Source organism: Ciona robusta, chromosome 4 (genome assembly GCF_009617815.1).
Source record: "Ciona robusta chromosome 4, ASM961781v2".
Taxonomy (NCBI): domain Eukaryota; kingdom Metazoa; phylum Chordata; class Ascidiacea; order Phlebobranchia; family Cionidae; genus Ciona; species Ciona robusta.
In genome coordinates this window covers 5,505,954-5,530,133 of record NC_143238.1, presented here as the reverse complement: position 1 = coordinate 5,530,133, position 24,180 = coordinate 5,505,954, and the positions used below count along the sequence as shown (strand labels likewise).

The following is a 24,180-nucleotide window of genomic DNA, read 5'->3' as shown; positions in this document are numbered from 1 at the left end:
TCATATAAATAATGAAACATTGTTTAATGTTGAACAAAGCATGGAGAGGCTTTACCAGAGTGCCAAACGCATACCATAGCAATACATGTGTGTCTCAAATGAACACTTTACATAAAAACTGCCAACATTTCTCCACCGTTCTACCCCAACAAACTGGTAAAGATCCTTCACCCATCTTACACAAGGAGAAAAGGCAACTGATCACAGATCCTCTTCAACATCCAGATTTCTTTGGAGTAAAGAACCTTGTCACAATGAAGAAGTTATTTTTTTCTCGAGTTTATTTTGGACACAAAAAAGGATCAAGAAACGAGTAAGTCAAATTTCCATATAAACGATCTCTTTGATAGCAGATTGTCAGTTACATACATTTAAAATAAGTCTAATAAGTAAATGAGATCCGGTAATTTATTATCTACATAGTCAAACATTTATGTGGCAGTAACAGCTAATTCAAAATGTTGAACATATAAAGTAACACCTGTCCTAAGACGCATATAAAGGTATGCAGATTGAGGTAACATACATTTAAAATTAGTCTAAATGAGATATGGCAATATTTTTCTTACATAGCCAGACTTATAAGTAGCAACAATTCAAAATGTTAGGTTAGCAACAGCTAATTCAAAATGTTAGGCCATTAAAAAGTTAACTTAAAGTGTGGGTGCTTGTACAAAAGTGTACGCATACATGACTATTTTTCAGTATATTTATTTTAGTATCGTGTGTAATATTTGATCTGTACCAGGCACATGCAACCATACCTGTACGGAAATCGTCTTGGAGTTGATATATTTGACCTCGACCAAACTTTAGAGCACATGCACAGAGCGCTTAACTTCGTAGCACACATCGCGTATTTAAAGGGAATTATTCTGTTCATTATGAGGTCACAACAACATGGTCACGCTGTTGAATTGGCTGCGAAAGCCTGTGGTGAATACGCGCATACAAGGGAATGGCAACAAGGTCTTTTACTTAATATGGGTCAAAAGGTGGGGCTGTAGTATACACTGTGTTTACATACGTTGCCGTAATCACATACTTTGTGTACACCCACAAAGTAACATAAAGAGGAAACTCGTAAGCTGGCAAGAGGTGTGTGAAACAGAACACTCGTGCTTTGGACTGTTGTTTTTTGGCCGCGCGAGGATAAAGCAAGTTACAAGTTACATTTATTCATTCATTCACAGCATCGGTCGGTAAGGTTGCCCGATATCTGCATTTTTCTTTCTTTGCAAGACGTAATGAACCAAGAGCACCCGGCAGTTGCTGAATGCGGAAAACTGAAAATAGCGACAGTTGGTATTGTAGATAGTAACGTTAACCCTACCATGATAACTTACCCTGTTCCTGGAAACGACGACAGCCCAGAGTCCGTAGGATTATATCTGCAGTAAGTATAGCAATCCAGTTTGTTATGTGAACATCAATAACACAATTATTGTAGGCTATTTCAACTGGCTATACAAAGTGGAAAACAAAAGCGAATCGAAGCAGACCAGCAGAAGCAAGATGTTTCTCAGTTAAAATAAAATTGATTACAGCCGTTTATTTGGCTTTGCGTTTCCTTTTCGCAAAACCTTCTCCGCAGTGCGACAGTCACGTTAATAAAATAGGCTACAGATGGTGCCTTGTCAAGGTCAAATATTCAATGAACGAACATAGCTCTTACGCTCGCACGACGGAGCAAATAACCACCGTTGTAACAACTCGTGTGTTTTTACATGCACCTCGAGCCCGTTTACGAGTTACTACATGCGTAACGTTGTTGGTAATTGGGTTTTCTATTTTTGCATTTTCCGTAGAACTATATCTACAGTAAGTATAGCAGTTCACTTTGTAATATAGGAGAAGACGGGACACTTTTAGCACATAGTATCCACATATCCTGACCGGGTTTTAAACGGTCTATGGGAGTCTTGAGAATACGGATAAATTAACATTTAGCCAACCCAAAAAGGAACCACTGGGTTCCAGCAACCGTGTCTTAGGAAATGTATATGCCCACAACTGCAGTGAGGTGCCTAGGAGTCCGTAACCATGTGCACCACGACGCAGGACAACATTAGAACATCTTTCTTTACACGCAACGAAAAAAATATGCAAGTTATTTTATTTTTCAGTAGTTTTTTTATTTTCGAGAAGAGTTCAGTTCTGCGACATAGCTAGTAAGAGTTTTTATCCCGACTTGGTGTAGATAAACTTTGCGATAACTTTTCCATGGTCCAAGTCGACGTACTGTAAAGTATCAAAAAGTTAAATCGCTGACAAAAAATTGCTGTAGCTGCATACGATACTAATATGATTCGTATACTATAGCTGTACATCCAGCAAGAGTGTTTTCTATTACTTTTAATTGTTAAAATATCCGTAAAAGTCCAAATTCTACTCCGATTAGTTTTTAAACTCCTAAATATTTACAGTGTGGTTTGTAAGTGCTTCGTCACATTCTGTAATTATTAATTTCCGCACCTAGTAAAGTATTAAATTACACCCAGTGTCATGTAATCTCTATTACCAATATACACGCTCATAAATCAGCAACTGAAGTGGAAATTTCCTATACTAAACAAACACTACGTTAGACTTGCTTCAATAAAACTACTCACGTCCGTGAACTCGGTTGGACTCGTCAGTTGTCTGTAGCCGGAATAATGAATTCCTTTGTGTTCATATTGTGCCGTGATTTTGTTTGTACCATCATATACTGGTACCGCCTGATGTTAAACGTACAATTGAAATTAAATTTGAGATTAATTTTACCGATTTTTTTCTGGGTCAGTGTAGGTTCAAGGTGCCCGAACTAATGCGCCGGTTTTGGCGTATGTAGTTTCCTTTTTTTATTTTGTCGTATATAGGTTTCTTCGTTCGTAATTCGTTAAGTCGTCAATTGAATAATGATTTCGACAAACCTACGTTTCACTTAATAAATTAACACCACAGACAAGAACACCTATACACCAGCACGTCTTTAAAAATTAAGTCACGAAAAACTTTTTCCTCACCTTCACAGAACCACCAGTTAAAAGTTTGAATTCCGATTCTTTGCCAACTTCCATTTCAGTATTCGACACAATTGTTCCAAGTGTCATCTTTTCGACAAACTTGTCTCCGTCTTGTTTAATTTCGATCACAACTTTGGTGTCTTTAATTGCATCGATCTTCTCTTGTGGAAAGCCTGAAAAACAAAAAACAATATATTGTTTTTGCATTTTTGCTCTTATGTTTTAAGTGTAAAATAGAAAATGTTGGGGTAAGATGGGACATGTTTTCATTCTCTTTTGTTATCTCATTTGGTAAACTATATGCTCAGATAACTACTTTCGCTCACCAATATGCTGTAGGACGGCCAATCCATTTTCAACTGATTTTCGTGTCCAGGTTCCTGTGAAAGCCATTGCTCTGGTTCAAGTGTTCTGTATAAGAGTAAACCTAACGCTGCAGGTTCGCACTATTTAACCTACGTTGATTAGGAAAAAATCGCAGTAGGTTATAAATTAACTACACGCTTTAATTGCTCAGCTTTGGTTGTAGATCGTACGTGCCTGGTATAATCGAACCTTGGACAAGCGTGTTTTCGCATTATGTAATCTGTGTTTATTTTACTTAAGATTTTGTAACCATATTCGGTTAAGCTTGTCTATTCAATGATTTTTATGGGCTTTGGTTCTATATCTTTAGTCTTATTTGTAAGAACTTATCTACACTGTCAAAAATAATCTCACTACACAGAAAACAAATTGTAGCTTTTGCTCTGTTTTTAGTTTTGTTCCAACTCCTAGACTCAAGTGCGCTTTTAATTTGAAATTGTTGCTCACACCACGCAACCACAGCCGTTGACTCCTCACCGTTTTCTGCACCGAACACCCGATTACCAGTCACGTTCATATACGTAAAACACATCTTCAAAAAAGCGGGAATAATCTTTTCGATTTTCTAGTTTTAGCTTTGTGCAAACTCACGGTCTAGTCATCTTCCATGCTTTTATTTGGTTTGTGCATTTGTTTAATATGTTTACCCAGCTTACGTCATGCTTTGAAATTGTTCGATTCCATTCAATACTTTTCCATATGGGCGTTTTTGTTCATTTATTATGCCTAACGGAAACTAATATTGACATTTTTAATGTATATATTTGTTTTGGGTATAGAAAAGCATTGATATACTGTTTAAACATACTTGGTATATTAGATTGAAAGTCAGATTTTTAGGGTAAGCTGCTTATCTGCTTCATCCACATAATAAAATAAGATGTTACAACTCTTTAACAAAATATTTTTCTTCTGTTTTATTGGCTAATATTCACATGACGAAGCTACCATTATAAACGTAAATGTAAACGTACATTCAAATAGAGTAATACACTTTACACCATGACTTCCAGATTCATGCTTGCTTAGTAAAGAAATATCTGGTGATGCATTTTCCGTGGTCTAGATCCATATGCTGCAACCAAATCTTGTTTTAAACAATTTTTAAAACATAGCATAATTATTTAAAAATATCGATGAAAATACAACAGAAAAAAACGTATTAGTTTAAATTTATTGAAGGAATGGTGTATAATACGCCTCGTGTCATGTAGTCATGAACAGTTCAACGCGTTATTGAGTGGCCTTAAAATGTTAGTCGGAATGCAAAAATATTTACGTGTATTTCTGTTAAACAGCATGTAGGTTGCTGTATTTAATAATTATCAAATGTGAATCAGCAATATAAACTGAAATGTGCTTTCTGATATATCTGGTAGACTAGACTACTTACGTCCACGAATTCTGTTGGGCTTAACAGTTCACGATACCCGTAGTAATGGACACCTCTGTGGTCATATTCAGCTACGGTTTTGTTCGGACCATCGTACCTTGGAACTGTCTGTTAAATGTAACTTTTATTAGCGATACAATATAGAAACCATGTTATAATAGGGTGGGAGAATATGGGACATAGTAGGGTGGGAGAAGAACAGCGGTCAATTGGAGTCGTGAGGATACGGTTTTATAACTTCTTAAATGTTCTGTGTTTACTACCAAATGAGACGAGAAAATAGAATAAAAGTTGTCCCGTCTTCCCCCACCCTACAAAATATAAAGCTAAACTAGTAAAGTCGATTTTAAATTATTCCCTATCACCTTAACTTCCCCGCCTGTTATAAGAGGTATGAGAGATTCTTTTCCAACATGAAAAAATACATCCATAACATTTGTGCCGACGGTAAACTTCTCAAAAAATTTATCACCGTCTTGTTTTAATTCAACGGTTACCGGAAGACTTGTCATCTCTTTGATTTGTTCCACTGGCATGCCTACATGTGTAAATGTAAATTTAGGTAAAAGGCGTTATTATACGACTACAAACTTTGTAACCGCAAAGGACATATGAAATCATGTCGTGTAGCGTTGTATTACACAGCAGTTAAAGATCGCGTTTCGTAACTGAATGATATTTATAGATTTGCGCCTTGTTTCCATTGTCGGCGTGTGCCCTTGGGTATATAGGCTACAGGGTACTTAACTTCAAAGTAATGGGTTGTCCAAATCGCCAGTCAGGTTACCTTTAAACCAGCCCCACATGGTAACTCACATCAAGCAAGCACGAAGTGTAATTCCGCCAGAATAAAGAAGTAAACATGTATGTTACAGTGAAGCGGTTTTGCCAACGCCGTTTACTTTCGTGCATTTACAGATTCATTCAGATACCGTTTACCAGTTTCACGTGATGTAGTTAATATTACACCATAAGTACATAAAGCATAAATATCCAACATATGGTATATGGTGAATATGCAGTTCGAACTCCTATAGCCGTATAGCCTACACTTTATATTGAACAGTCACCGCATAATAAATAAAACAATGTGATTTATTACCTACATATCTCAAAACACCATCTGCATTTTCCGCTGATGTTTGGACCCATGTTCCAGTAAACGCCATCGTTTCTAATAAATATCTGAGGTGTAAAGACTACTACAAGTAGCACTATAAAACTCTATCCTCTAGTCTGTGTAAAACTATAGCCTTCAGTCTGAGCAAACAATCTTATATTGAAGCATCCAGTTTTGAATAACCATCGTTTAAAGTACTTAGAAGGTCTCCCAAGTCTGTTTACATTTCTACCTAACACACGGCGATTAATTGTCTCTTATCTTAGCGATTAAATAGGGACGAAAGTACCGTAGTACTATGTATGTACTATGTACCGTATCTTCTCGCGGTAGGACAAAATCGTTATAACACCGGTGTCCTATTTCATACCATATGCCTGTTTGAGTTACCACGGCATTGGTTTCTTTTAGCATGGCTGCTAGTGCTAATTCAGACAACCCATCTGTGGCCACTGGGTTGGAGCAATTTATGTTAATTGTCTTAACCAAGAACACACACGCTCACAATGGTAGGAGCGTCGAGCCTCAAGCTAACTGTAATGCCATGGCACCTGAAAATGTCTAATAAATGCTCTTTTATATTTGCCTAATATTTGGCTTCGTATATGCTCTCGAAAAACGAGCTACGGTAGCCTGCGACTCAAACCAATCTAGATAACTTGATATCTTAGCTTTTTGATTCAGAGAACAAATTTAATCGCTGATTTTATTGACGCTCAAAGAGATCGCTAATCGGTGAATGTGGTGAGTATATATTGCACGGGAACAAAGCTTGATGATACCCACAAATAAAAACACGAACACAAGATATCACGAAACGCCATGTGTGTGCTCAGTAACACTTCTGCAATGTGCTGAACGTAGAAAAACCTTGTGTAATTTAGAAAGAAACTAGGTCCATTAAATCATGTTTTCCTGACGTGTCATTGACGGGCAAGTTACAATAATAAGCGATTTTTTAACAAAGGAATCTTTACCTTGCTAATTATATATAGCCAATATAAACGGAACAAACGACAAAATAAATAATAGAACTCAGTACAACGTATAAAACGGCAAGCTTTGATTTTTGGAGCAACTTAATGCTGTGTAAGCTTGTTGAAGGTTACTGGGTTATGGTGTATGGGTGCAAAGTCCTTTATGTGGTTGGCAAGCCCAGGCGATATCAGCTTTTACATTGGTTTGGAATTAAATCGAGACGGACGGAAAAATACAAGTGGGGGATAAATTGAGATTTAGTGTCAGTTTTACTTTAGTTATAAGTTACGTATTTAGTGTTGTTTTTATGTTGCTTAGAAAAAACTGTTGCTATGACAGAAAAGATTATAATTATCATATAAAGTAAACAACTGATTAAACATTTGAAAAATAGTCTTGAAAAGGTATACCCCTACTCGAAGTGGTACACAACATAAAAAATGGCGTTGCACAACATAAAAAACAAAGGGATAATGTATTTACGCAACATTTTGATAAGAAGACAGCAAAAACAGTAAGGAATCAAAAAAAAGGTTCCTGTATCTGAGGATAGATAAAAAATCGTAAAATTTTAATGAAAATTGAAGATGATTTAGCAGTGGGCTTTAGACTTTGGAAAAAAACGTAATCTCATGCTCGAGTTAACTACAAGTGGTATACTGGTACACTGACACTGGCAAGAGTTGAAAATAAAGGTGGTAGAGATTGTGTAGTCACTGTACTGTCAGTACGCAATATCTTTCAACCACAGTGAACACTGGGAAACATTCGAAACAACGTAAAGAAAATGGTCTACCTTTGATTAATTGGTGACAAAAATTGAAGCAACAGTTTGTCTTTCATGTATCTATGGCAGGTTTGGACTTAGGCCCATATCTGTAAAGGAAAGACTCGGTTTTAAATTTTAATCAATATGAAAGAATCAATGAATGAGGATAAGGGAGATTACAATCTTTAATATTACATAAGGATTAACTGAATGGCAAGCAATCAGGGCGGTAGTGAATTACAATTTAGAGACACGTTTCTTTAAAAACTGAAAAAAAATTAAGAAAAACATTCTATTTTTTTCATACGCCAATATACATGTGTATTAATCTACCTGTGTAAAGTCTACGAAATCATTGCACTGACAAAGCCATTTATTTGAAATATATATCTCTTATATCAATTGGTTGGACAAGAATTGTTCAATTCTATGACCACCAGATCAGGGTCAGATTGATGGAGTTTATTACAGATATACATGTGTGCTTTTGTTTTAAAGCTAATTTTATGTAAAACATGTTAAAAAGTGATTCTTACTCTTAAAGTTGTATCCCAACTTCCAGTACAGAAGCTTGTGCCATCAGGAGACATCTTTAAGCAGCTGATACGATTTTCGTGGCCGAACAACGCTGTCAGCTTCTCCCCGGTAATTGTGTCCCACACATGCACGAGGTAGTCATTGTAACCACCAAGTACAATCCGACCTGAAATATACTCAATGTTTTTTTCTCCTTTAATTTTTTCTTATTTAATAGAAAAAAAATACTCATGGTCATTGTAAATAAAAGATACTCATTGTAAAAAATCGTTTAACGTTCTCTGTTAAAGGTTTGCCTATGTTGAGACAATGGGCCAACTGTAGCCTAAATCTGTTCCCAAGGCGCATTGGCTTTAAGACCCCTCCCACAAAGAAAAAAATAAAATAACAAACACATGCAGCTGGTGATGTTGTCTTACCACTGACAGAGAAATCCACAGAATTTACTCCAAACAAGACATTTGGTCGTTCATAACAAGCTATCTCACGGTCGGCGCGCAAGTCATACATTTTAATCTGAAAAATAAATAAAATCAATTCAGATTTCCGCTTAAAAGCTGTTTTAATTTAAATTCGCAACAAATTTTGAAGATAACTATATCGATGTTGTTAAGCAGAAACAAAATGTATTAATTGAATAGCTACTAAGCAGATGAAACCTCATGTGAATGATATGTATAAAACCGCTTATTGTTTAAACATTTATGCATCAAGTCTTTACTTGTTACTCTGTAAATTTTATTAGAGTTTTATGGTTACTGAAAACATGTAAAATTTGGTTGAGAACATACTTTATTTATATAGGCTATATAAGAAAAATTGAAACAATATTATTCATTTACCGTGCCGTCATCAGAACCTGTTGCAAAAGCTTCACCAGTAGGAAACCACCTGAAGAAATATTAAAATAAGTTAGATTCATGAAACTATATATAGATGTATATAGCATACTTGACTGTGTTGATGTCAGAGTTATGTGTTTGAAAGGATTGAATACACTTTGCGGTTCTCATGTCCCATACACAAGCATTCTTGTCACAACCCTGCAACAATATCAAAATATTTATATATTTTTTCATTATAGTCCCAACCACAAAAGGGTTAAAAGACCTGCTTATGGTTACATATACAAAAAGTCTATTTTTTGAATACAATTTACAAATAACTATTGCAGAACCAATGACACATTACAAAACATATTTAGCTCTGTTTTTATAACATTATTTTCTTCCAATTAAATGTAAATTTGTTTATAAGCGTGTTTTAACAACTGTTGTTTTGTCGATATATATCCTGTCTTTTCAATTTTTAATATTTCTTGATAACCTAATTAAAAAGAAAAAAAAGTTAATATAATTATATGGAAAAAAAAAAGAGAAATTTGTTTTGTTTTTGTTGCAACCTACCCCTGATATAAACAAGTTCCCAGTCTCACATGGCGACAATGCTGCATCCATTACATCAGATTGATGACCGTGGAAACTCTGTAATAATTGTCCACTTTCCACATCCCATAACGCGCATGTGCTATCTCCTGAAGCTGTTAAGATCTGGGTTGGAAAAATAGAGATATCTCAACCTATTACTGAATAATTCATTTTTTACAATTAAAATTTCATATTTTGTGTAGAATGCATACACAACTATGCAGCACCCATGGCCTATTTGTTCTGCAAATGCAAGTGATGCATTAGTAAAACAATTAAAATTTTGGCAATGTACCTGGTAATCTGAATGGGTAAAAGTGCATGCAGATATGTAACTTGTGTGCATAGCAACCACTTTTCTTTGTTGCATAATAGTTCCTGCCCCAGTGTCTGCAGGTCCAGATGACACTGGGTTTTGTTTGTTGCTTACTGACAGCGTTGATGAATTAGAAGAAGAATTTAATGGGAACACGGAACATTTGTTATCCAAGCCACTGTAAAAGAAAGTTGCTCTGCATTAAACTGCCTAAATCTTTTCTCTGCATTAAAAGGTTCAACTTTTGTTATCCCATTTTTGGTGTTTAGGCCTCTACCACAAGCAGAACAAAGTCTATATATATATAAAACTAGTCCAAGTATTTGCTTGTGCCAGTTTATCCAACCTTGAAGTATGTTTATCATTCCCAATCAGTTAATAATGCATGAGCTTACCCGCAAGCAATGGATCCTCCAGAAGGAGCGTAAGCACAAGCATTGACCCATGTGGTTGGAAGGCTAATTGCTTGCTCCTGTTAGAAAACCAAGTTTAGTTAATCCAGTTAAGTATTGACCCGTAGGAAGTACAATTAAAACTTAATGAGGAAACTTGCCTTATTTGTAGTGAATCCATCCCAAACTAAGATTTTTCCATCCTGTAAGAAGTAAAATGTAACGTCAAAATAAACAGGAGTGATTTCATATTTAAACAATCTTTTATCAATAAAATAGCAATTCTAACTACTAAAACCTCAAATTGAAAATTACAATGCTTTTTTACGAGAAATTGGCTTGTCAGAATTTGCCCCCAAAAGGTCATTTTTTTAATGAGACAGTAACATATGCTTGTTTGTATTACCTGTGATGAACTGACAATTCTACGTTTATCAAGAGACCAATCCATGTCCAGTACTTTGCCAGTATGTCCTTTAAGTATACGACGGCATCTCACTTGAATGGATGGTGAACCTCCTGCCTTTTTCCCCATAACAAACACTGTTTTTGTAAGTAAACATTTAAAGTTTTAACTTTAGTTATAAATATTGCACCTAAAAACATGTTACAAATATCGTCTTAACTTTGTCCATTACTTAAAACCGTAAATGTGACATATGTATAACAAATGTACTTTAAAAAAGTAAACAAACAGTTGCCCGAAGTCTTTATTATAGGATATGAGTTAAACTAACAACAAATATAAACAGCAACTCACATTCGGCATCATTTAAATTCCTTCGATCTGCTTGCAACTTTTTGCGTAGCTGTTCCGCTTCTTTGCGAAGATTTTCTAGCGTGTCGTATCTGGTCGAATTCTTATCACTTGCCATAATATGCGCAGTTGGATTGACACGGCAGCTAACGCGATGTTATTATATTGCTCTAAATAGTATATTAGTTTCCCTAAATTTGTACTAATGCCTAAGTTTTGCAGTTCACAACAATAACAAATCCTTGTCAATAAAAACAAACCAATCTTATCCGGGAAGTAGGAAACAGCAAGTCCAAATTAAAGATTGCTGCAGATTTATATAATAAATAGGTACTTTAACATTTCGGTTTGCGTAACAGCAAATCACATCAAAATATTATGGGAAATAATTTATCTTGTGTGTTTTGTATGTATCGTTTACATAATAGCAGTATGTATCTGGAGATATGTATGAAATTTTATTTATTTTGCATATTTTTTTACAAATTTAGTCTGTTTAAAGGTTACAACAACTTAAACGTTAAAGTTAAAACCAGACTATAGATATCATATACATTTTCGCGTTTAAATCGGGGACCACTTGTATGTTATAAAGCTTTAGGAATAAACTTTATTATTAAACTAACACATTTTAAGTTATGTTTTTAACTAATAAAAAGCTTCAATTGATATGATTTGTTAAAGTTAAAAATCTGATTTTAACCTGTAAACAATTTTAAATTCCTGCAGATTTTAAAACGCTGAATAGCAATAAACATTGCCAGTTTATCCACGTTATTCTGCGATATATTAAAGAATAACTTAATATTTGTTTAACATTTGTCAATACATCGTATGTCAAAGGCATATTTGCTGTCTCCTCAACTATTCTTGATAACGAAACGTACAAAGAACTTTGTGAAGGTTCAAAACCACCGAAGGTTTATACATGAATTCTTCACGGGATGTCTATGATGTACGATTCAGCTTGAAGTTGCTACGCTTCGTACTTAGTATTCCCCAACATAAATTTCAAACTTTCATTGTATTTATATGCGTGACGTAGAGTAGCTTTAGCGCATTTTGAAAGTATACATACTTTAACTTTTTTAGACACCGTTAAGCAGCAAAGCAAGCGTAGCAATATTGTCAATTATGCTTTGATCAATTCAATGAATAATCGAACAATTAAGATGGAGCTTCTTCCTACTTTAGCACCTGTTTACGTAAGTTTAAATTACATTTTACACATTATTTCACCTATATTGGACTTGTCTAAAAGTTTTTAAAAAGTTTAAATGTTGGGATTATAGTTTGGTATATTTAATTTCTTAACTGATATCGTTTTCATTAGGGAGGTGGTCTTATAGTCGCATTTCTACCTGAAGATTATGTTTTACCTGAGAATATTCGTGCATTTGCCATCTTTAAGGGCAGCAAGCAACGACAGCTAACTGAAGCTAGGGTCTCTGTTGAAGACAATGCTTTCCATGCAGTTATACCAGGTAAACCTGTTTGTATTGATTGATGTTTTTGGACAATCTTGCACCAAACCAATATCAATGCCTAATTTCTTATAGAAAAAATAATGGTCTAATAATGTAAATATTTTCCTGATTGCTCATTGTACCGGAACCAGGCATATTTTTTCCGGAAACTTTATTCTCCCAGCTTAGTTTAAAAAAAAAGTTCATTTTTTGTTGATTTTTACAGTAAGTGTAGTATCTAGATAGCAGAAAACTAAATATTTTAGTAGGCATATCGATATTAGCAATGAGGTTGTTTTAAATTTACTATTACCGCTCTTATGCTGAACTTCAATGTGTAAGTAGGCAGTTGAAACTGATGTAGTAAACTTATTACTAGATGAAGTGTATTCCTCTTAAGTGCATGCTTGAAGTGAGATGTTTCATATGATGTGGCAATCTATTACATATTCTTTCCTTTGGGTGACAATTTTTTTCTATAGACAGAAAGTTGTTTGTTATGTTTCATAGGTTGTTGTTAAAAGCTAGAATTGACACAGTTAATTCTATGAGGCTAATTTGGTATGTAAAATTTATATTTTGATATTAGGCGTAGGTTTAGTGTATTCACAATTACTTTATAATACAATTTCTGCATTTTTTTTTTCTGTTAACCATTGTTGCAGAATAAATATTTTTCCAGAGATAAATCCGTTAACCCAATTGTTAACAAGTCACCTTAACCTACACTATATAGGCTATTAATATTGTGTATAGTTTTAGTATGATTTCAATTACTTTATAATAAAATTTCTGCATTGTTGCTAAAGGAATAGTTTCTGAAAGTTAAATTCGTTAAGCCAATTGGTAAATTAAAGTAACCAGAGGATTACTTAAATATTTGATTCTCAAATTCATGCTTCTATTTTTGTCTTATTCTCGTCATCTTACCCAACCTCCTGGTGAACATGAGACTTTATCATCTTATTAGTTGTGTGTGTTAAAAACATCTTCTTTTGTGTTGATGCTTACCCTGTGGCAGGTGTACCTAGGAGACAATGTCTCTTCAATTGTCTCCAAGTGGCACACCATTCTCTTGTGTCAGTGCAGTTCGTGTAGCGGTGTATTAAGTTAGATTACCTTGTATAAAGCTTATGTACCACCGGGGCTGAGCTCTATTTGTTTAAGATAACGGAAACTGTAAGAGTAAAAGTTCTCTCCTCATGTGGATGTTTATTTCGGAAACAGAAAAGGTTATTGACTTTTTCAATTATTAAATTGCCAAACACTTAGGTTCCTATTAAACATTAATTACTTCAGATGAGATGTCAGTGAGGTTTACAGCCATAACAGAAAGACTTTCAGTTCTGCTGAAGTAATCTGCCTATATATGTTGCAGTAGTTTTCATATGCATTTTGTGTTTTGTCAGTCGGCCTATGTTGTTAAATGCAACTAAAGAAACATAGTTTTACAAGGCAGATGTATTTGAACTATCTGCACGGTTTTATTGTTTACTTTACATTACGATTCATTTCATATTTTAGCAGCAAAGTTTTAATAACCCGACTTTACAATGAAAATTGCATTAGCCTTATTTAACAGTGGTGTACAACAGAACATAAAAGTACTATTATATTTATGTGTGTGGTGCAGGAAATACCCATATACCTAAAGTGTATTATATGCATGTTTACGCGATGGTTCATCAGTTAGTGTTTGTTAAGTAAACATCAATTGAGTGGACACACATCTTGTCACATGGCTGTCAATTCCGGCTAACAGAGCGATTGATCTTTGGCAGAGGAAGGTCCTTGGTATTGGTAATAGAGAATGTGAATATTGGCTAGTTAATATATGGGCCAATGTTTGCTTGATTAGAAAAGCACATATTTGTTTGAGCCAGACCAAAATATGAATTAGTCAGTATAGATATTATTTATATCTGTAGCGAGGTTGGGATTGAAAGGGCTGTTAAAATTGAATGTACATTTTATATATTTATTGCAAAGGTTTAAAAGGATTTAAGTGAAGAAAATTGAGGCCTATTGAGTTTTTTTTTACATTTTATTTCAATAATTTTCATTGTTGCATCAATTATAATTTTTATTTGCTTATTTAGGCTGTTACAATATAAAAAAAAGTCCATTGCTCTTCCCTTTGTAATAATGTACAGTTCCTCTTTAATCTTTAACAAACCAATTCATTTTTTATATAACCAAAGTTTTAGTCGTGTAGCAGTAAAAGTTTTGAAAGGTGTAATAATAAGTTTAAATTTGCCAAATAAGTTTTTAATCTGTTCCTTCAGATCATGAGCCACCAGAAGAAGTAGAAGTATCTGTGTATATTCAACTACCCTCTGGTGAAGGGGATACCATTGCCAGCGAGCGATTTACTTATTACCTTGATCAAACCTGTTATCTTGCTCGCTACTTGGCTGCCAGGTACAGTGAAACATTTTTGACTTATGTAATGATTTATGTTATGTAAGGACTGATTTGGCTGAGGTTTTACTGCGAGGCACGCTACGGATTTAGGCATGAGTTGGCCTGTTACCAACCTAGTATATATTTATAATTACATATTTTATTGTATTTTCTTTCAATATATTTTGAATCCTTTTTATTTTCACAGCAGCACTTCTTTTAAGATTAATCCTTTACTTACTTATTGATTGTAGTGTGCATAATCTGGAAAGCTTAGAAGATTGGGATTACATACAAGGACCCAACTTTTCATTGGAACAAGAGGATTTTTCTACCTTAGATGAAAGGCTTACCAGTGCCTTCCAACATCTAATTCTACCCTTGGATTGGAACCTGCTTGGTGACCACGGTACGCACAAACAACAGCATTATTTACTGTTCATTGATTTTCATATCAAACTGTCAAAAAATTTTTATGCTGTCAATTGTTTTTAATGAGGCAACATTGTTTACGACTGGATTTTCCAGCTAGGGATATTATGGTATAATTTATTTTATAACCTCTTATAAATAACCGTTCTTTAAAATTTTATGACAGATGAACTGATTCCGCGTGAAACCCTTTTTCATTTCGCCGCTCGTCTTGGTTTATCCACCTTCGTTACTCTTCTTCTGGAAAAAAACGGAGCACAGGAGTGTTTGGCGTTGAGGAATAGACACAACGAACTTGCAGAATCGATTGCTAGGGAGCGAGGATTTGAGGGACTTGCTGATCTTATAACAGAGTAAGTGTTGTGCTATTTGCTTAATATATGATGTAAGTTGTGCATGTAACAACTTTCATTTAACTCACAATATTTTATTTTTTGATTATATTGATACAAGCTTCTTATAACTAATTAAGTGCTATGTTATTTGTCCTATAGGATGTAAATTATGCCTGACCTTTATTTACCTTTCAATATTTAATTTTTTGATTATTTTGATACAAGTCTATAGTGATATCACGGAAAAGGTCTAGTAATATTTTTTTTTAGTTTTTGGTAAAGGATTTAGTTTTTCCTTGTCTATTTGTGTAGCGTGACTAACTTGACCTTGTATTATGACTTTGCCAAGTTAGAACTACTCTCTGTACTTGGATTAGTTGGAAATGTATTGAGTGAGATTTAGTGGTGAGGTGATAAGTGGGAACAGAGATAGCAAAAGGTAGGAAAAGCTATTACTCTTTATCTGCGAATGACTTATGCTTGGCTGATACAATCTACTTTATGCTATGTGTTTGTAGTTAGATAATACAGCAGCTTAGGTGAAAAACAGTTTGATTTTAGCGATTTGTAGATGTCATAGTTTAAGCCTTTGCAGCAAGTAGCGAATACATAATTTTATAATGATGTATGAATGAACTTCAATCTCAGGTGCTTTGTTTATTTAGACTTTTCCAATAAGATTAAACTTTTCACTATATATTCAAGATACACCAGTGTTGTAAAACTTACAATGTATTACTGGATCATCCCTATGCTTTCACCCATTTGAAATTAATAAGTATCTGTATTTAATAATGTTTAAAACGCATTTGAACGGTATGGTTGCGGTTACTGGTTCGCTTACAATAAATACAACATGTAGAAACGAAAGCCCATCTGTGTATATGTAGTTTGAGTGATTGAGTGTCTCCCACTCCAGACGATGCTTGCCCCAGGCTTACATTTCGTGATTAACAGCGCAATAGAGGAAATATTTGTCGCTTTTACAAGCTAATAGGACTTGCAATTCATGTTTCCATTTCCACATTCCATTTTGATGTCTGTATGTTGACAAAATGAATTGGTTTAAATCTAATATGAATATCACCTGAACTGTTATGCTGTAAAGATACAAAATGTATTTTGCAAAATCTACATTTTACAAATCTCTTTTTTTTTACAAAATTTCTTAAAGAAACATATTCTATTGTGGTTGCCATGTATATGTGTTATTGCTTCTCAAGACTCCCTAGAGTAATTGTAGCAGCCAAAATGTGCCATTCCTAAACATTAGTGGCAGTTGCTTCGTTCTCTAGCCAGTTGGTTGTTAAAAGTTGCATGCTTCACTGCACACAAATGAAGTGTAATCATTCCTCTGTTATTTGGTATTGAGCATAGCCTGTTGAAAAAAAGATTTTAAAAAATTATTTTTTGCTATTTTTTTTTATCTTACTGCTCATGGAAAAAAAAGAGTGCAAATACTACGTGTAGCAATGTAGTATTAGAGTCCAGCTAAATTTATCATTCCTAGAGTAAAATTAAGTTGTAACTTTTTCACCCCATGCAATCACAGTGGAGAGTAAGTGCTCTTGAAAACTGTAAGGTTCAATGAGTGGCCTTTAAACCATTGTCTGCGGAATTCTTTTGTGCCACATTATATTCAATCACCTTCCACCGACCTGTTTGTGTGTACGTGCCTTGAACATTTTCTTTCGCTTTGTCAAATCAGAAATACCGTTGGTATCCAAAAATGGGCTAGCTACACACAGACTAACAGATAGTCCTATTAACTATAAAAAGTCCCTTTTTGAATTTATTGTTTGCAAGTTTTAGTTTGGTTCCAAACATTAAAAACAGCTTTTTAGTGAAGGACAACCCATAGAATGATAAGTTTAAAACGGTCTTATAACCTTGCAAACTATCATCAATTCTCATTTACTCCCACAGAATATTTCAAGTTGTCATGGGTGTCTAATTTTTACTGATTTAGCGGTAAACACAAAAATGTATCAAATTTTCCTAATTTTGTTGAAGTACAGAGAAAAAAGTTAAACAACAAATAGGTGTAAAGTTTTAGTTGGTTTTAGCAAATGGATACAATTGCCATCCTGCATTCTAATATTATATATTCATTACCTAAAATGCCCGCAAAATTGACCAAACATTCCAACTTTACAGTCCGCACGCACATGGTGTAATTCGGTGGGAAAGCAAAGAACAAATAGGACCAACCACAGTGCTAAAACAACATAGTTTTGGGACCATATCTACTTCTTCACATCCTTATCTGGATACCTGGCCCCCTATAGGTAATGTATGAGTTAATTCGCTATAAATAACCACTTTAGAATTTCTTAAACATATTTCATGTATGGTATTACAACATGGCTGTTAAAGATTTTTCTAAGAACCTTAAGTTACAATACGGTCTTGTTAACATAGTATTTACACATGTTTTTCAAATTGTTGAAATTATACCAATGCTTTGTTATTCTGAAATAGTTTTAAATTTCCTGTTTTTCCTTGTGTGTTAGGTTTCTGTAAAAATAGTAATAAAACCTTTATGATGTCATCCTGTCATATATATATATAGTTGCTGCTGTAAGTCATATTACACTTGTTTGTAAAATGACTCTGGTAGCATTTATTTGCGACCCATTTTTGACATCCCATACAGGTTGTCTTTATTAGGGTAAATAACACTAAAGTATCATTGCAAAACATCACACCATTTTATTTACATTTTAATCAAAACTTAGAAAAGGAAATTGAGGCTCTTACTGCAACCTCTCTCCCGCCGTCGAGCAGTCTTCCATTACGATACAATATGAATTCAACTTGGGATGAGGCATTAGAAGAAAGTCCGTCCTCTCGTACACAGTCCATGTTTCATAGCGAGAGCTACGATTCTGAGTTCGCTTCGCCAGATTCTTTGTTCCCACCTAGCTTTGAACCGGATTATCGGCAAAAATTAAAGGATACGCACAGAACAAGGGAGTTAGAGAGCACCAGTAGTAATGAGGTTCTTGGTAAGTTTAGATCCATTGTCATGTTTTATTGATTGACTGCAAATCAAAAAAATGTCTGCAAAACGTGGTCCAAGTAGTAACTATTTAAAACTTTCTGTGTGTTTTAGGGCTTTAGTTTAAGCAAAGTTTAGTTTAGATTTATTGTCATCTTTTAATAGTCAAATCTGTTAACTATTCGGAGCAAGGTACTGTGTGTTTTGAGGCACAGTTTTACTTGCTGTGCCCTATATTACGGTCTTACATGTTTGTCCTCAAATATGCCCACAATATTTCAACAGCTGTGTTTTATTTGCAGCTGGAAACTTGAAACACTTGCAGGAGATCAGTGAAGAAATTCAATACTTGCGTCATAAAGATATTGAACGACTGAGACATGTAAGTCATTTAAACAATATGTTTGAAACAAAAGCTTACAAAACTAAGGTCTTAACAAACTTCTGGGGTCTCACAGAGAATATAAATTTTACACAAATTATTGCATACATGTATATAGTATTAACTGTAAGAATCGCATTTTTAGAAGAACAAACTAAGTTAGAAGCAAAAATGTTTTGGATTCCCTGTTTTAAACAATATGTTGTTGTTAACGTGTATTATAATATACAGGCAGGACCAAACGATGTAGCACGACTAAGCAACTCGTGTCCTGATTTAGCACAAGAGCACTCAGCACTAGTAGGAGGTAAGCACCAATGTGTAATTACGTATAAAGACTTAATTGCTATGTCTCAATGCTTTGATGGGTTATTATATTGGCCATACCTTATTGTACCTTGTACTTATACTTTTGCTTGCTTTAGTGTGTGTACCTTCTTATAGTCTAGTCAAAACATTGGATTGGTCTGTGCTGTGGATATAAATATACACACTATCAGTAGAATTGAAATCAATTTGAATACAGCTTAAATAAATGTACAAGAAGTCTTTACTGCTTCACTATAGTTTAACAGATGAAGGTCATAAAATTAAATTCAATGCATTTATTACCCTTCCCATGAGGTGCCTACATTTATGAACTAAGCCATATTATACTTTCACTTTAAATTTTTGCCAATATGAAAAAATTTAAATATTTAAGCTTTATTTAGCTTTTACCACCAATGCACACAGAATAAGAAAATTTAAATATAAATGGTTAGCTTTTATTTGTATGTTTACCTTAAACAATGTTCGCATAATTCATAATTGTATCAACGTTAGTCAGTGTATCAAGTTGCTATTTGGACAAACAGGAAAAAAAAACTCTAATTTGGCATTGTATTTTGAAACGTCTATATATGGTGTAAACTATACAATACTATGTAAAAAAACACACAGTTTTCTGTGTGTACGCAATTTGCTCATGTGTTTAAACAGGTTATCCTCATGTCCAGCTGTTAGTAGCACTTTTACCCTGCTAGACCACCCCTGCAAACGCATCCCGTTTTTCTTTTACATAATATTAATTATTCACGCCTCAACCGCTTCGCCGGGAGAGCTCATCTTGCTCGCTTTATGGCTGGTTGCTTCGTCTCGTCGCACCTCGTTCTTTCCTCGTTCACCTTTGTCCCTGCCGCCCAGCTTTTAATTCGCGTCGCTCTATCTCCATTTGACCCTGTGTACACACAGCAGATTCATTCAAGCGGCCCACGCTTTAGAACCGAAACTCCGCTGCGGAAATATAGACCGCTAGGCCACTGGCCCACGAACGGTTCTTTATGAGTAGCACTTGTGTGCCACCGGATAGCCACAACACCTTTATATTGGTTCCACAGTGTGAATGTGACTCGGCCTTCATTGTTAGTTGCTCGTAAAGTAGAGCTTCTTCAAAAAGCTTTGCCGTCTTGATTTAACCCACGTTCTATTCAATTCCTGATACCCAAGATCTCGGTAAAATGGTGTTTACATAAAACTGGTTTCCACATCGGTTAATGTGACCTCAATTCGTTATACAACGCGCGGTAATACCTCTACATCTAATATCATTCGTAACACGTCTCAGAAGCCACACTTACGTCCGGCCTTGCCGCAAGTTATTACATTATCTCTCTAGGCGTTTTCCACGGCAATTTGTTCGTGGTTTTAATACAGTAGACGAATGTAAACACAGAAAACCACAGGCAATATAACCCAGCCGTTCTTATACCATCGCATCTGTCACATTAATACATAATATAATCACGCATAAAGTAACATACATGGTAACTCCTAAGCTGGCATAAGTTGTACGACCACCGTGTTATAACGACTGTCGTTTTTCGGCCACGCGAGGATAAAGCTAGCTATATTCTTACATACATATTTCAGATGAAACATTGGACGACGTCTACGCTCCTCCCACCCCAGTGATGCCAAGAAATCGACGAGCTCTACCTCCTGGTATAGCTGAGGAATTCCTGGAACCCCAGGTCGGATAATACAATTTTAAATTTATTTAAAAAAATCGTAATTTTACGAATTTCCATTTCGAAAACCCACAAAACCTTTTAAATTGAGCAGCTTCCCATAAACAAAGGCGACCTTTGCGTATCTCACGAACGTAATGATGTATACTTGTATAGCATCGCAATCTTTATGACTCACACATAAAGTCATTAAAATCTTACTTTAACTTACCCGTATACCTGCGTTACAGGATGTAGAAGCAACAGAAGATCTTCCTTCACCTTCAGGTCTCCACAGAAGACACAGTTGGCATTCATCGGAAAGTCTTCCGGATCAGGATGTAACGTCACCAGGGCTCCAAAGAAGGTAAAATTAAAATAGTTTGTTTTTAAGTGTACTGTTTATTATACGCTTAATTTAAGTTAAAAACTTGGCAAATTTTTTTTTTACACATTCCGAATATGTGAGTTGTAAGACGAATACAAGAAACTCTTTTGGTATTTTAGTTTTGTTTTAAATTGTCTCTTGACGTTTTTCTTTAAACAAATATTTAATTTTCGTTTCAGATTCAGTTTTCAGCACGACTCTAACGAAGAACTAAGCAAGACCGAAGAAACAGAAGTGAGTTCTCTTTCTTTATAAATAATGTAGCGGGTTTATATCATATGTAGCCATATAGGAATATATTTTATATTCAACAATTGTAAATTTATTTTCTCCTACTTTTTGTTTGTCGCTGTTTAGCTGTCTTAGTCACGAAGATGCTATTTTATACTTGTGGTAGATCTATACACCGCAACTAAACGAACAGGTTGCTTTCACAGCTTAAGTCTGACAGATTAAAATCTTAGTGTCGATTTCCAAACGGTTATATCTTCCTTAAAGTAGAGCTAAAATGTGGATGTAATTTTCACTGATTTTCAATCATTTTTCGTTTCCAATTTCAAATTACGTAGATATTATATATTACTTGTTTTATAATTTACGTTAAGCAACATATACTTAATACTGACATTTTCACTGTTAATGTAATTCCCCACGTTTTAATGTAACTTTACACGTTCAAATGCGTAGGTATTATATTATCTATTTTATCATTTACGTTGTAATTACGTTTTTTTATCCCAAGCAACATATAGGTATTACAGTGCGTCTTTACACTGCGTGGATATATGCTGGATACGAATCGTATAGCTTTAAATTTACTAGAACTACTACGCTGTTTATAAAAAAAGATGATTGAATTGTAACATGCAAGAGTATCTGTTTTGTGATTTCAACAACAAAATATAGTCTGCCAGCGCATTTTTTATAACTGTTATCTTAATTGGCATAAAAACCTTGGTTATTATTCATCCTTTTACAACAATATTTATTCCATCAGCCGCCAACGTCCATGGTGTCGCCTACCGTAGTACGACGAGCAGAGAAGAATAATATGACGATGTTTTCCGTCGTCGCTCCTTCAGTAACAGTCACTCAAGGTACAACTTACACTAACGATTATTTATCATAACGCATTGCATGCATAACCTTCTTTAACCGTAACCTCATCCATTGCATTGCAATGGGTCTTTTACACTTAGTTACACAGTACACTTTTTTATACTATAGATAAATTTTATCAAACGGTATACGGTTTCTTATGTTAAAAAATAATTGCTGTTTAAATCGTTCATTATGTTGTGTGATAGTTTTCGATTTTTTTAGCAATCAATAACCTTCTTTTAACGTCGTGAGGATACCGTTATATATTTTTGTAAATGCTCTTTCTTTACTACCAATTGGGAAGATAATGGATTGTAAAAACATTGGCTATCGTTCACTAACCTCATACACAGCTTACTAGTGACTCTCGTATACTTAGCATGAATAACATATGTTAACTGCTTGTACAATCTTATACATTAAACCATCTTACCCCAACCTAATATATATTAATGTAATTCACGGTCATTACCTTTATCCACAGCTCAATCGTTACAAAGTGATACTTCATTAAAAGTGGTAAGTTGGTGTTATTTTACAATTATACATTAAGTATGTTAAAAATTAAAACCACGACAAAGTCTTCTCGAACGGTATGCGGGACGTTTTTTTATACTAAATAAGGGTTTGAAAAATACTTTTTACGTCATGCTTGGTAGTAGAAGTAGTTAAGTAACATTTTACTTAAAAACAATATTTTTCATCAATCTTGCAGCCGATCAAACAACGACCAAAAAGCATCTCCGAAAACAACAGCAATAACGTTGGTGGACTTGGGGATATGGGGAAGCCACCAGGTAAAACTATGTTAACTAAACCATTGTAACTTATATAAATAGAAAAATAATGGCCCGCGATGAAGTCAGATATGCCGTATAGATCATTTCTTGATCAGCTTTAAAAAATGTTTTATTTAGAAAAAAAGATACAAAGATTATTTATGGATTACATTTAAATAAAATTTATACATATATACATATGTTTTTAACTACATGTGTTACTTATTAATACCTATACAAGCCAATATATTTAGATCGTCGTTTCACCATCGCTGAAGGCATCATTACCGAGTAAGTAGCAACTGCTGCGTGTGCATGCTTACTATATTACAAGCTGCTCTTATGCTTGAACGTAAGGTGGCGCAATAACGCAATAAATGGCTGCTGTGGTTAGCGTAGATACTTCATATAACTCGTTTCATGCAATTAAACCGAATTAGAATCGGTGCTTTTATTGGTATATTAGGGTGGGGAAGATAGGAGACTTTTTTAATATGTTATCTCCTATCTCATCCCATTTGGTAGTAAACAAAGAATATTCAAAGAGTTAGAAATCCTATTGTTTAAAACACTTTCAGGATATTTGGATATTATGTTCTAAAAGTGCCTCGTTTTCCCCACCCTACCATACATGCTGTGTTTGTGCATCTCATAGGGGACTACAGGTCAAAACTTATACCCCAAGAAAGGCCTATAATTACCTGCCCTTGTATTGAATGCTATGTTAGTTGATGAAAAATATAACTTTTAACTTGTAGTCCCGTATAATGTAGCTGCTATTTCATTTAACATTGGTGTTTGGTTTCAACGTTCTTCATTATTCCATAAGCAAGTACATATAA

At 34.5% G+C, this 24,180-nt stretch overlaps 5 protein-coding genes across 11 annotated transcripts in view; 2 read left to right on the top strand and 3 right to left on the bottom strand.

The window, feature by feature from the left end:
* Window positions 1-11: 11 nt before the first annotated feature.
* Window positions 12-1,628, top strand: LOC149737026 (small ribosomal subunit protein uS2m-like). Its single transcript, XM_089877009.1, has 4 exons — window positions 12-313; window positions 749-995; window positions 1,194-1,396; window positions 1,451-1,628. Exons 1-4 carry the CDS (start codon window positions 12-14, stop codon window positions 1,533-1,535), a joined length of 837 nt encoding a protein of 278 aa, XP_089733135.1. The 3' UTR covers window positions 1,536-1,628.
* Window positions 1,629-2,147: 519 nt separating this feature from the next.
* Window positions 2,148-3,492, bottom strand: LOC149737025 (fatty acid-binding protein, liver-like). The gene is made up of 4 exons (XM_089877014.1): window positions 3,335-3,492; window positions 3,009-3,181; window positions 2,613-2,720; window positions 2,148-2,241 (listed from the first exon to the last, which is right to left on the bottom strand). Exons 1-4 carry the CDS (start codon window positions 3,399-3,401, stop codon window positions 2,182-2,184), a joined length of 408 nt encoding a protein of 135 aa, XP_089733140.1. The 5' UTR covers window positions 3,402-3,492; the 3' UTR covers window positions 2,148-2,181.
* Window positions 3,493-4,266: 774 nt separating this feature from the next.
* Window positions 4,267-6,119, bottom strand: LOC149737024 (fatty acid-binding protein, liver-type-like). Of its 2 annotated transcripts, none has more exons than XM_089877013.1 (4): window positions 5,874-6,119; window positions 5,133-5,305; window positions 4,768-4,875; window positions 4,267-4,449 (listed from the first exon to the last, which is right to left on the bottom strand). In XM_089877013.1, the coding sequence occupies exons 1-4, from the start codon at window positions 5,917-5,919 to the stop codon at window positions 4,390-4,392; spliced, it is 387 nt and encodes a 128-aa protein (XP_089733139.1). In that variant the 5' UTR covers window positions 5,920-6,119; the 3' UTR covers window positions 4,267-4,389. The 2 variants fall into 2 exon arrangements, with proteins under 2 accessions (XP_089733139.1, XP_089733138.1); XM_089877012.1 differs by having other exon boundaries at window positions 5,870-6,110.
* Window positions 6,120-6,579: 460 nt separating this feature from the next.
* Window positions 6,580-11,370, bottom strand: LOC149737023 (guanine nucleotide-binding protein subunit beta-5-like). The gene is made up of 11 exons (XM_089877006.1): window positions 11,067-11,370; window positions 10,713-10,849; window positions 10,468-10,509; window positions 10,310-10,386; window positions 9,894-10,092; window positions 9,578-9,721; window positions 9,123-9,214; window positions 9,014-9,062; window positions 8,591-8,687; window positions 8,171-8,337; window positions 6,580-7,741 (listed from the first exon to the last, which is right to left on the bottom strand). Exons 1-11 carry the CDS (start codon window positions 11,179-11,181, stop codon window positions 7,730-7,732), a joined length of 1,131 nt encoding a protein of 376 aa, XP_089733132.1. The 5' UTR covers window positions 11,182-11,370; the 3' UTR covers window positions 6,580-7,729.
* A 692-nt stretch (window positions 11,371-12,062) lies between these two features.
* Window positions 12,063-24,180, top strand: part of LOC149737022 (rho guanine nucleotide exchange factor 28-like) — a 40,356-nt gene continuing 28,238 nt past the window's right edge. For 2 of the 6 annotated variants that reach the window (XM_089876978.1, XM_089876977.1), the window contains exons 1-16: window positions 12,066-12,268; window positions 12,397-12,547; window positions 14,815-14,950; window positions 15,187-15,341; window positions 15,531-15,717; window positions 17,857-17,987; window positions 18,438-18,707; window positions 19,003-19,082; window positions 19,314-19,389; window positions 20,994-21,094; window positions 21,322-21,437; window positions 21,638-21,692; window positions 22,456-22,555; window positions 23,044-23,078; window positions 23,275-23,356; window positions 23,593-23,629. In XM_089876978.1, coding sequence (XP_089733104.1) covers window positions 12,215-12,268; window positions 12,397-12,547; window positions 14,815-14,950; window positions 15,187-15,341; window positions 15,531-15,717; window positions 17,857-17,987; window positions 18,438-18,707; window positions 19,003-19,082; window positions 19,314-19,389; window positions 20,994-21,094; window positions 21,322-21,437; window positions 21,638-21,692; window positions 22,456-22,555; window positions 23,044-23,078; window positions 23,275-23,356; window positions 23,593-23,629 — 1,766 coding nt within the window. In that variant the 5' untranslated portion in view covers window positions 12,066-12,214. Of the gene's footprint in view, window positions 12,269-12,396; window positions 12,548-14,814; window positions 14,951-15,186; window positions 15,342-15,530; window positions 15,718-16,315; window positions 16,348-17,856; window positions 17,988-18,437; window positions 18,708-19,002; window positions 19,083-19,313; window positions 19,390-20,993; window positions 21,095-21,321; window positions 21,438-21,637; window positions 21,693-22,455; window positions 22,556-23,043; window positions 23,079-23,274; window positions 23,357-23,592; window positions 23,630-24,180 lie in introns of those variants that run through there. The other 4 variants (XM_089876976.1, XM_089876975.1, XM_089876979.1 and 1 more) reach the window with 4 other exon arrangements.

Bases quoted from the DNA above. Each gene is read 5' to 3' on its own strand.
- LOC149737024 (XM_089877012.1), bottom strand. From the start codon at position 5,936: ATGGCGTTTACTGGAACATGGGTCCAAACATCAGCGGAAAATGCAGAT. The intron at 4,876-5,132 runs GTGATAGGGAAT...TACATTTAACAG, and splicing joins TAACAGGCGGGGAAGTTAAG to ACAGTTCCAAGGTACGATGG. The intron at 4,450-4,767 runs GTAAGTAGTCTA...ATTTGGTTGCAG, and splicing joins GCCCAACAGAATTCGTGGAC to CATATGGATCTAGACCACGG.
- LOC149737026 (XM_089877009.1), top strand. From the start codon at position 12: ATGAAACATTGTTTAATGTTGAACAAAGCATGGAGAGGCTTTACCAGA. The intron at 996-1,193 runs GTGGGGCTGTAG...ATTCATTCACAG, and splicing joins TACTTAATATGGGTCAAAAG to CATCGGTCGGTAAGGTTGCC. The intron at 1,397-1,450 runs GTAAGTATAGCA...CAATTATTGTAG, and splicing joins TCCGTAGGATTATATCTGCA to GCTATTTCAACTGGCTATAC.
- LOC149737023 (XM_089877006.1), bottom strand. From the start codon at position 11,181: ATGGCAAGTGATAAGAATTCGACCAGATACGACACGCTAGAAAATCTT. The intron at 10,387-10,467 runs GCAAGTTTCCTC...GTTTTCTAACAG, and splicing joins ATGGATTCACTACAAATAAG to GAGCAAGCAATTAGCCTTCC. The intron at 9,215-9,577 runs GTAGGTTGCAAC...ATATTGTTGCAG, and splicing joins GGAACTTGTTTATATCAGGG to GGTTGTGACAAGAATGCTTG.
- LOC149737025 (XM_089877014.1), bottom strand. From the start codon at position 3,401: ATGGCTTTCACAGGAACCTGGACACGAAAATCAGTTGAAAATGGATTG. The intron at 3,182-3,334 runs GTGAGCGAAAGT...TTTGTTTTTCAG, and splicing joins GGCCGTCCTACAGCATATTG to GCTTTCCACAAGAGAAGATC. The intron at 2,721-3,008 runs GTGAGGAAAAAG...GTTTAACATCAG, and splicing joins TAACTGGTGGTTCTGTGAAG to GCGGTACCAGTATATGATGG.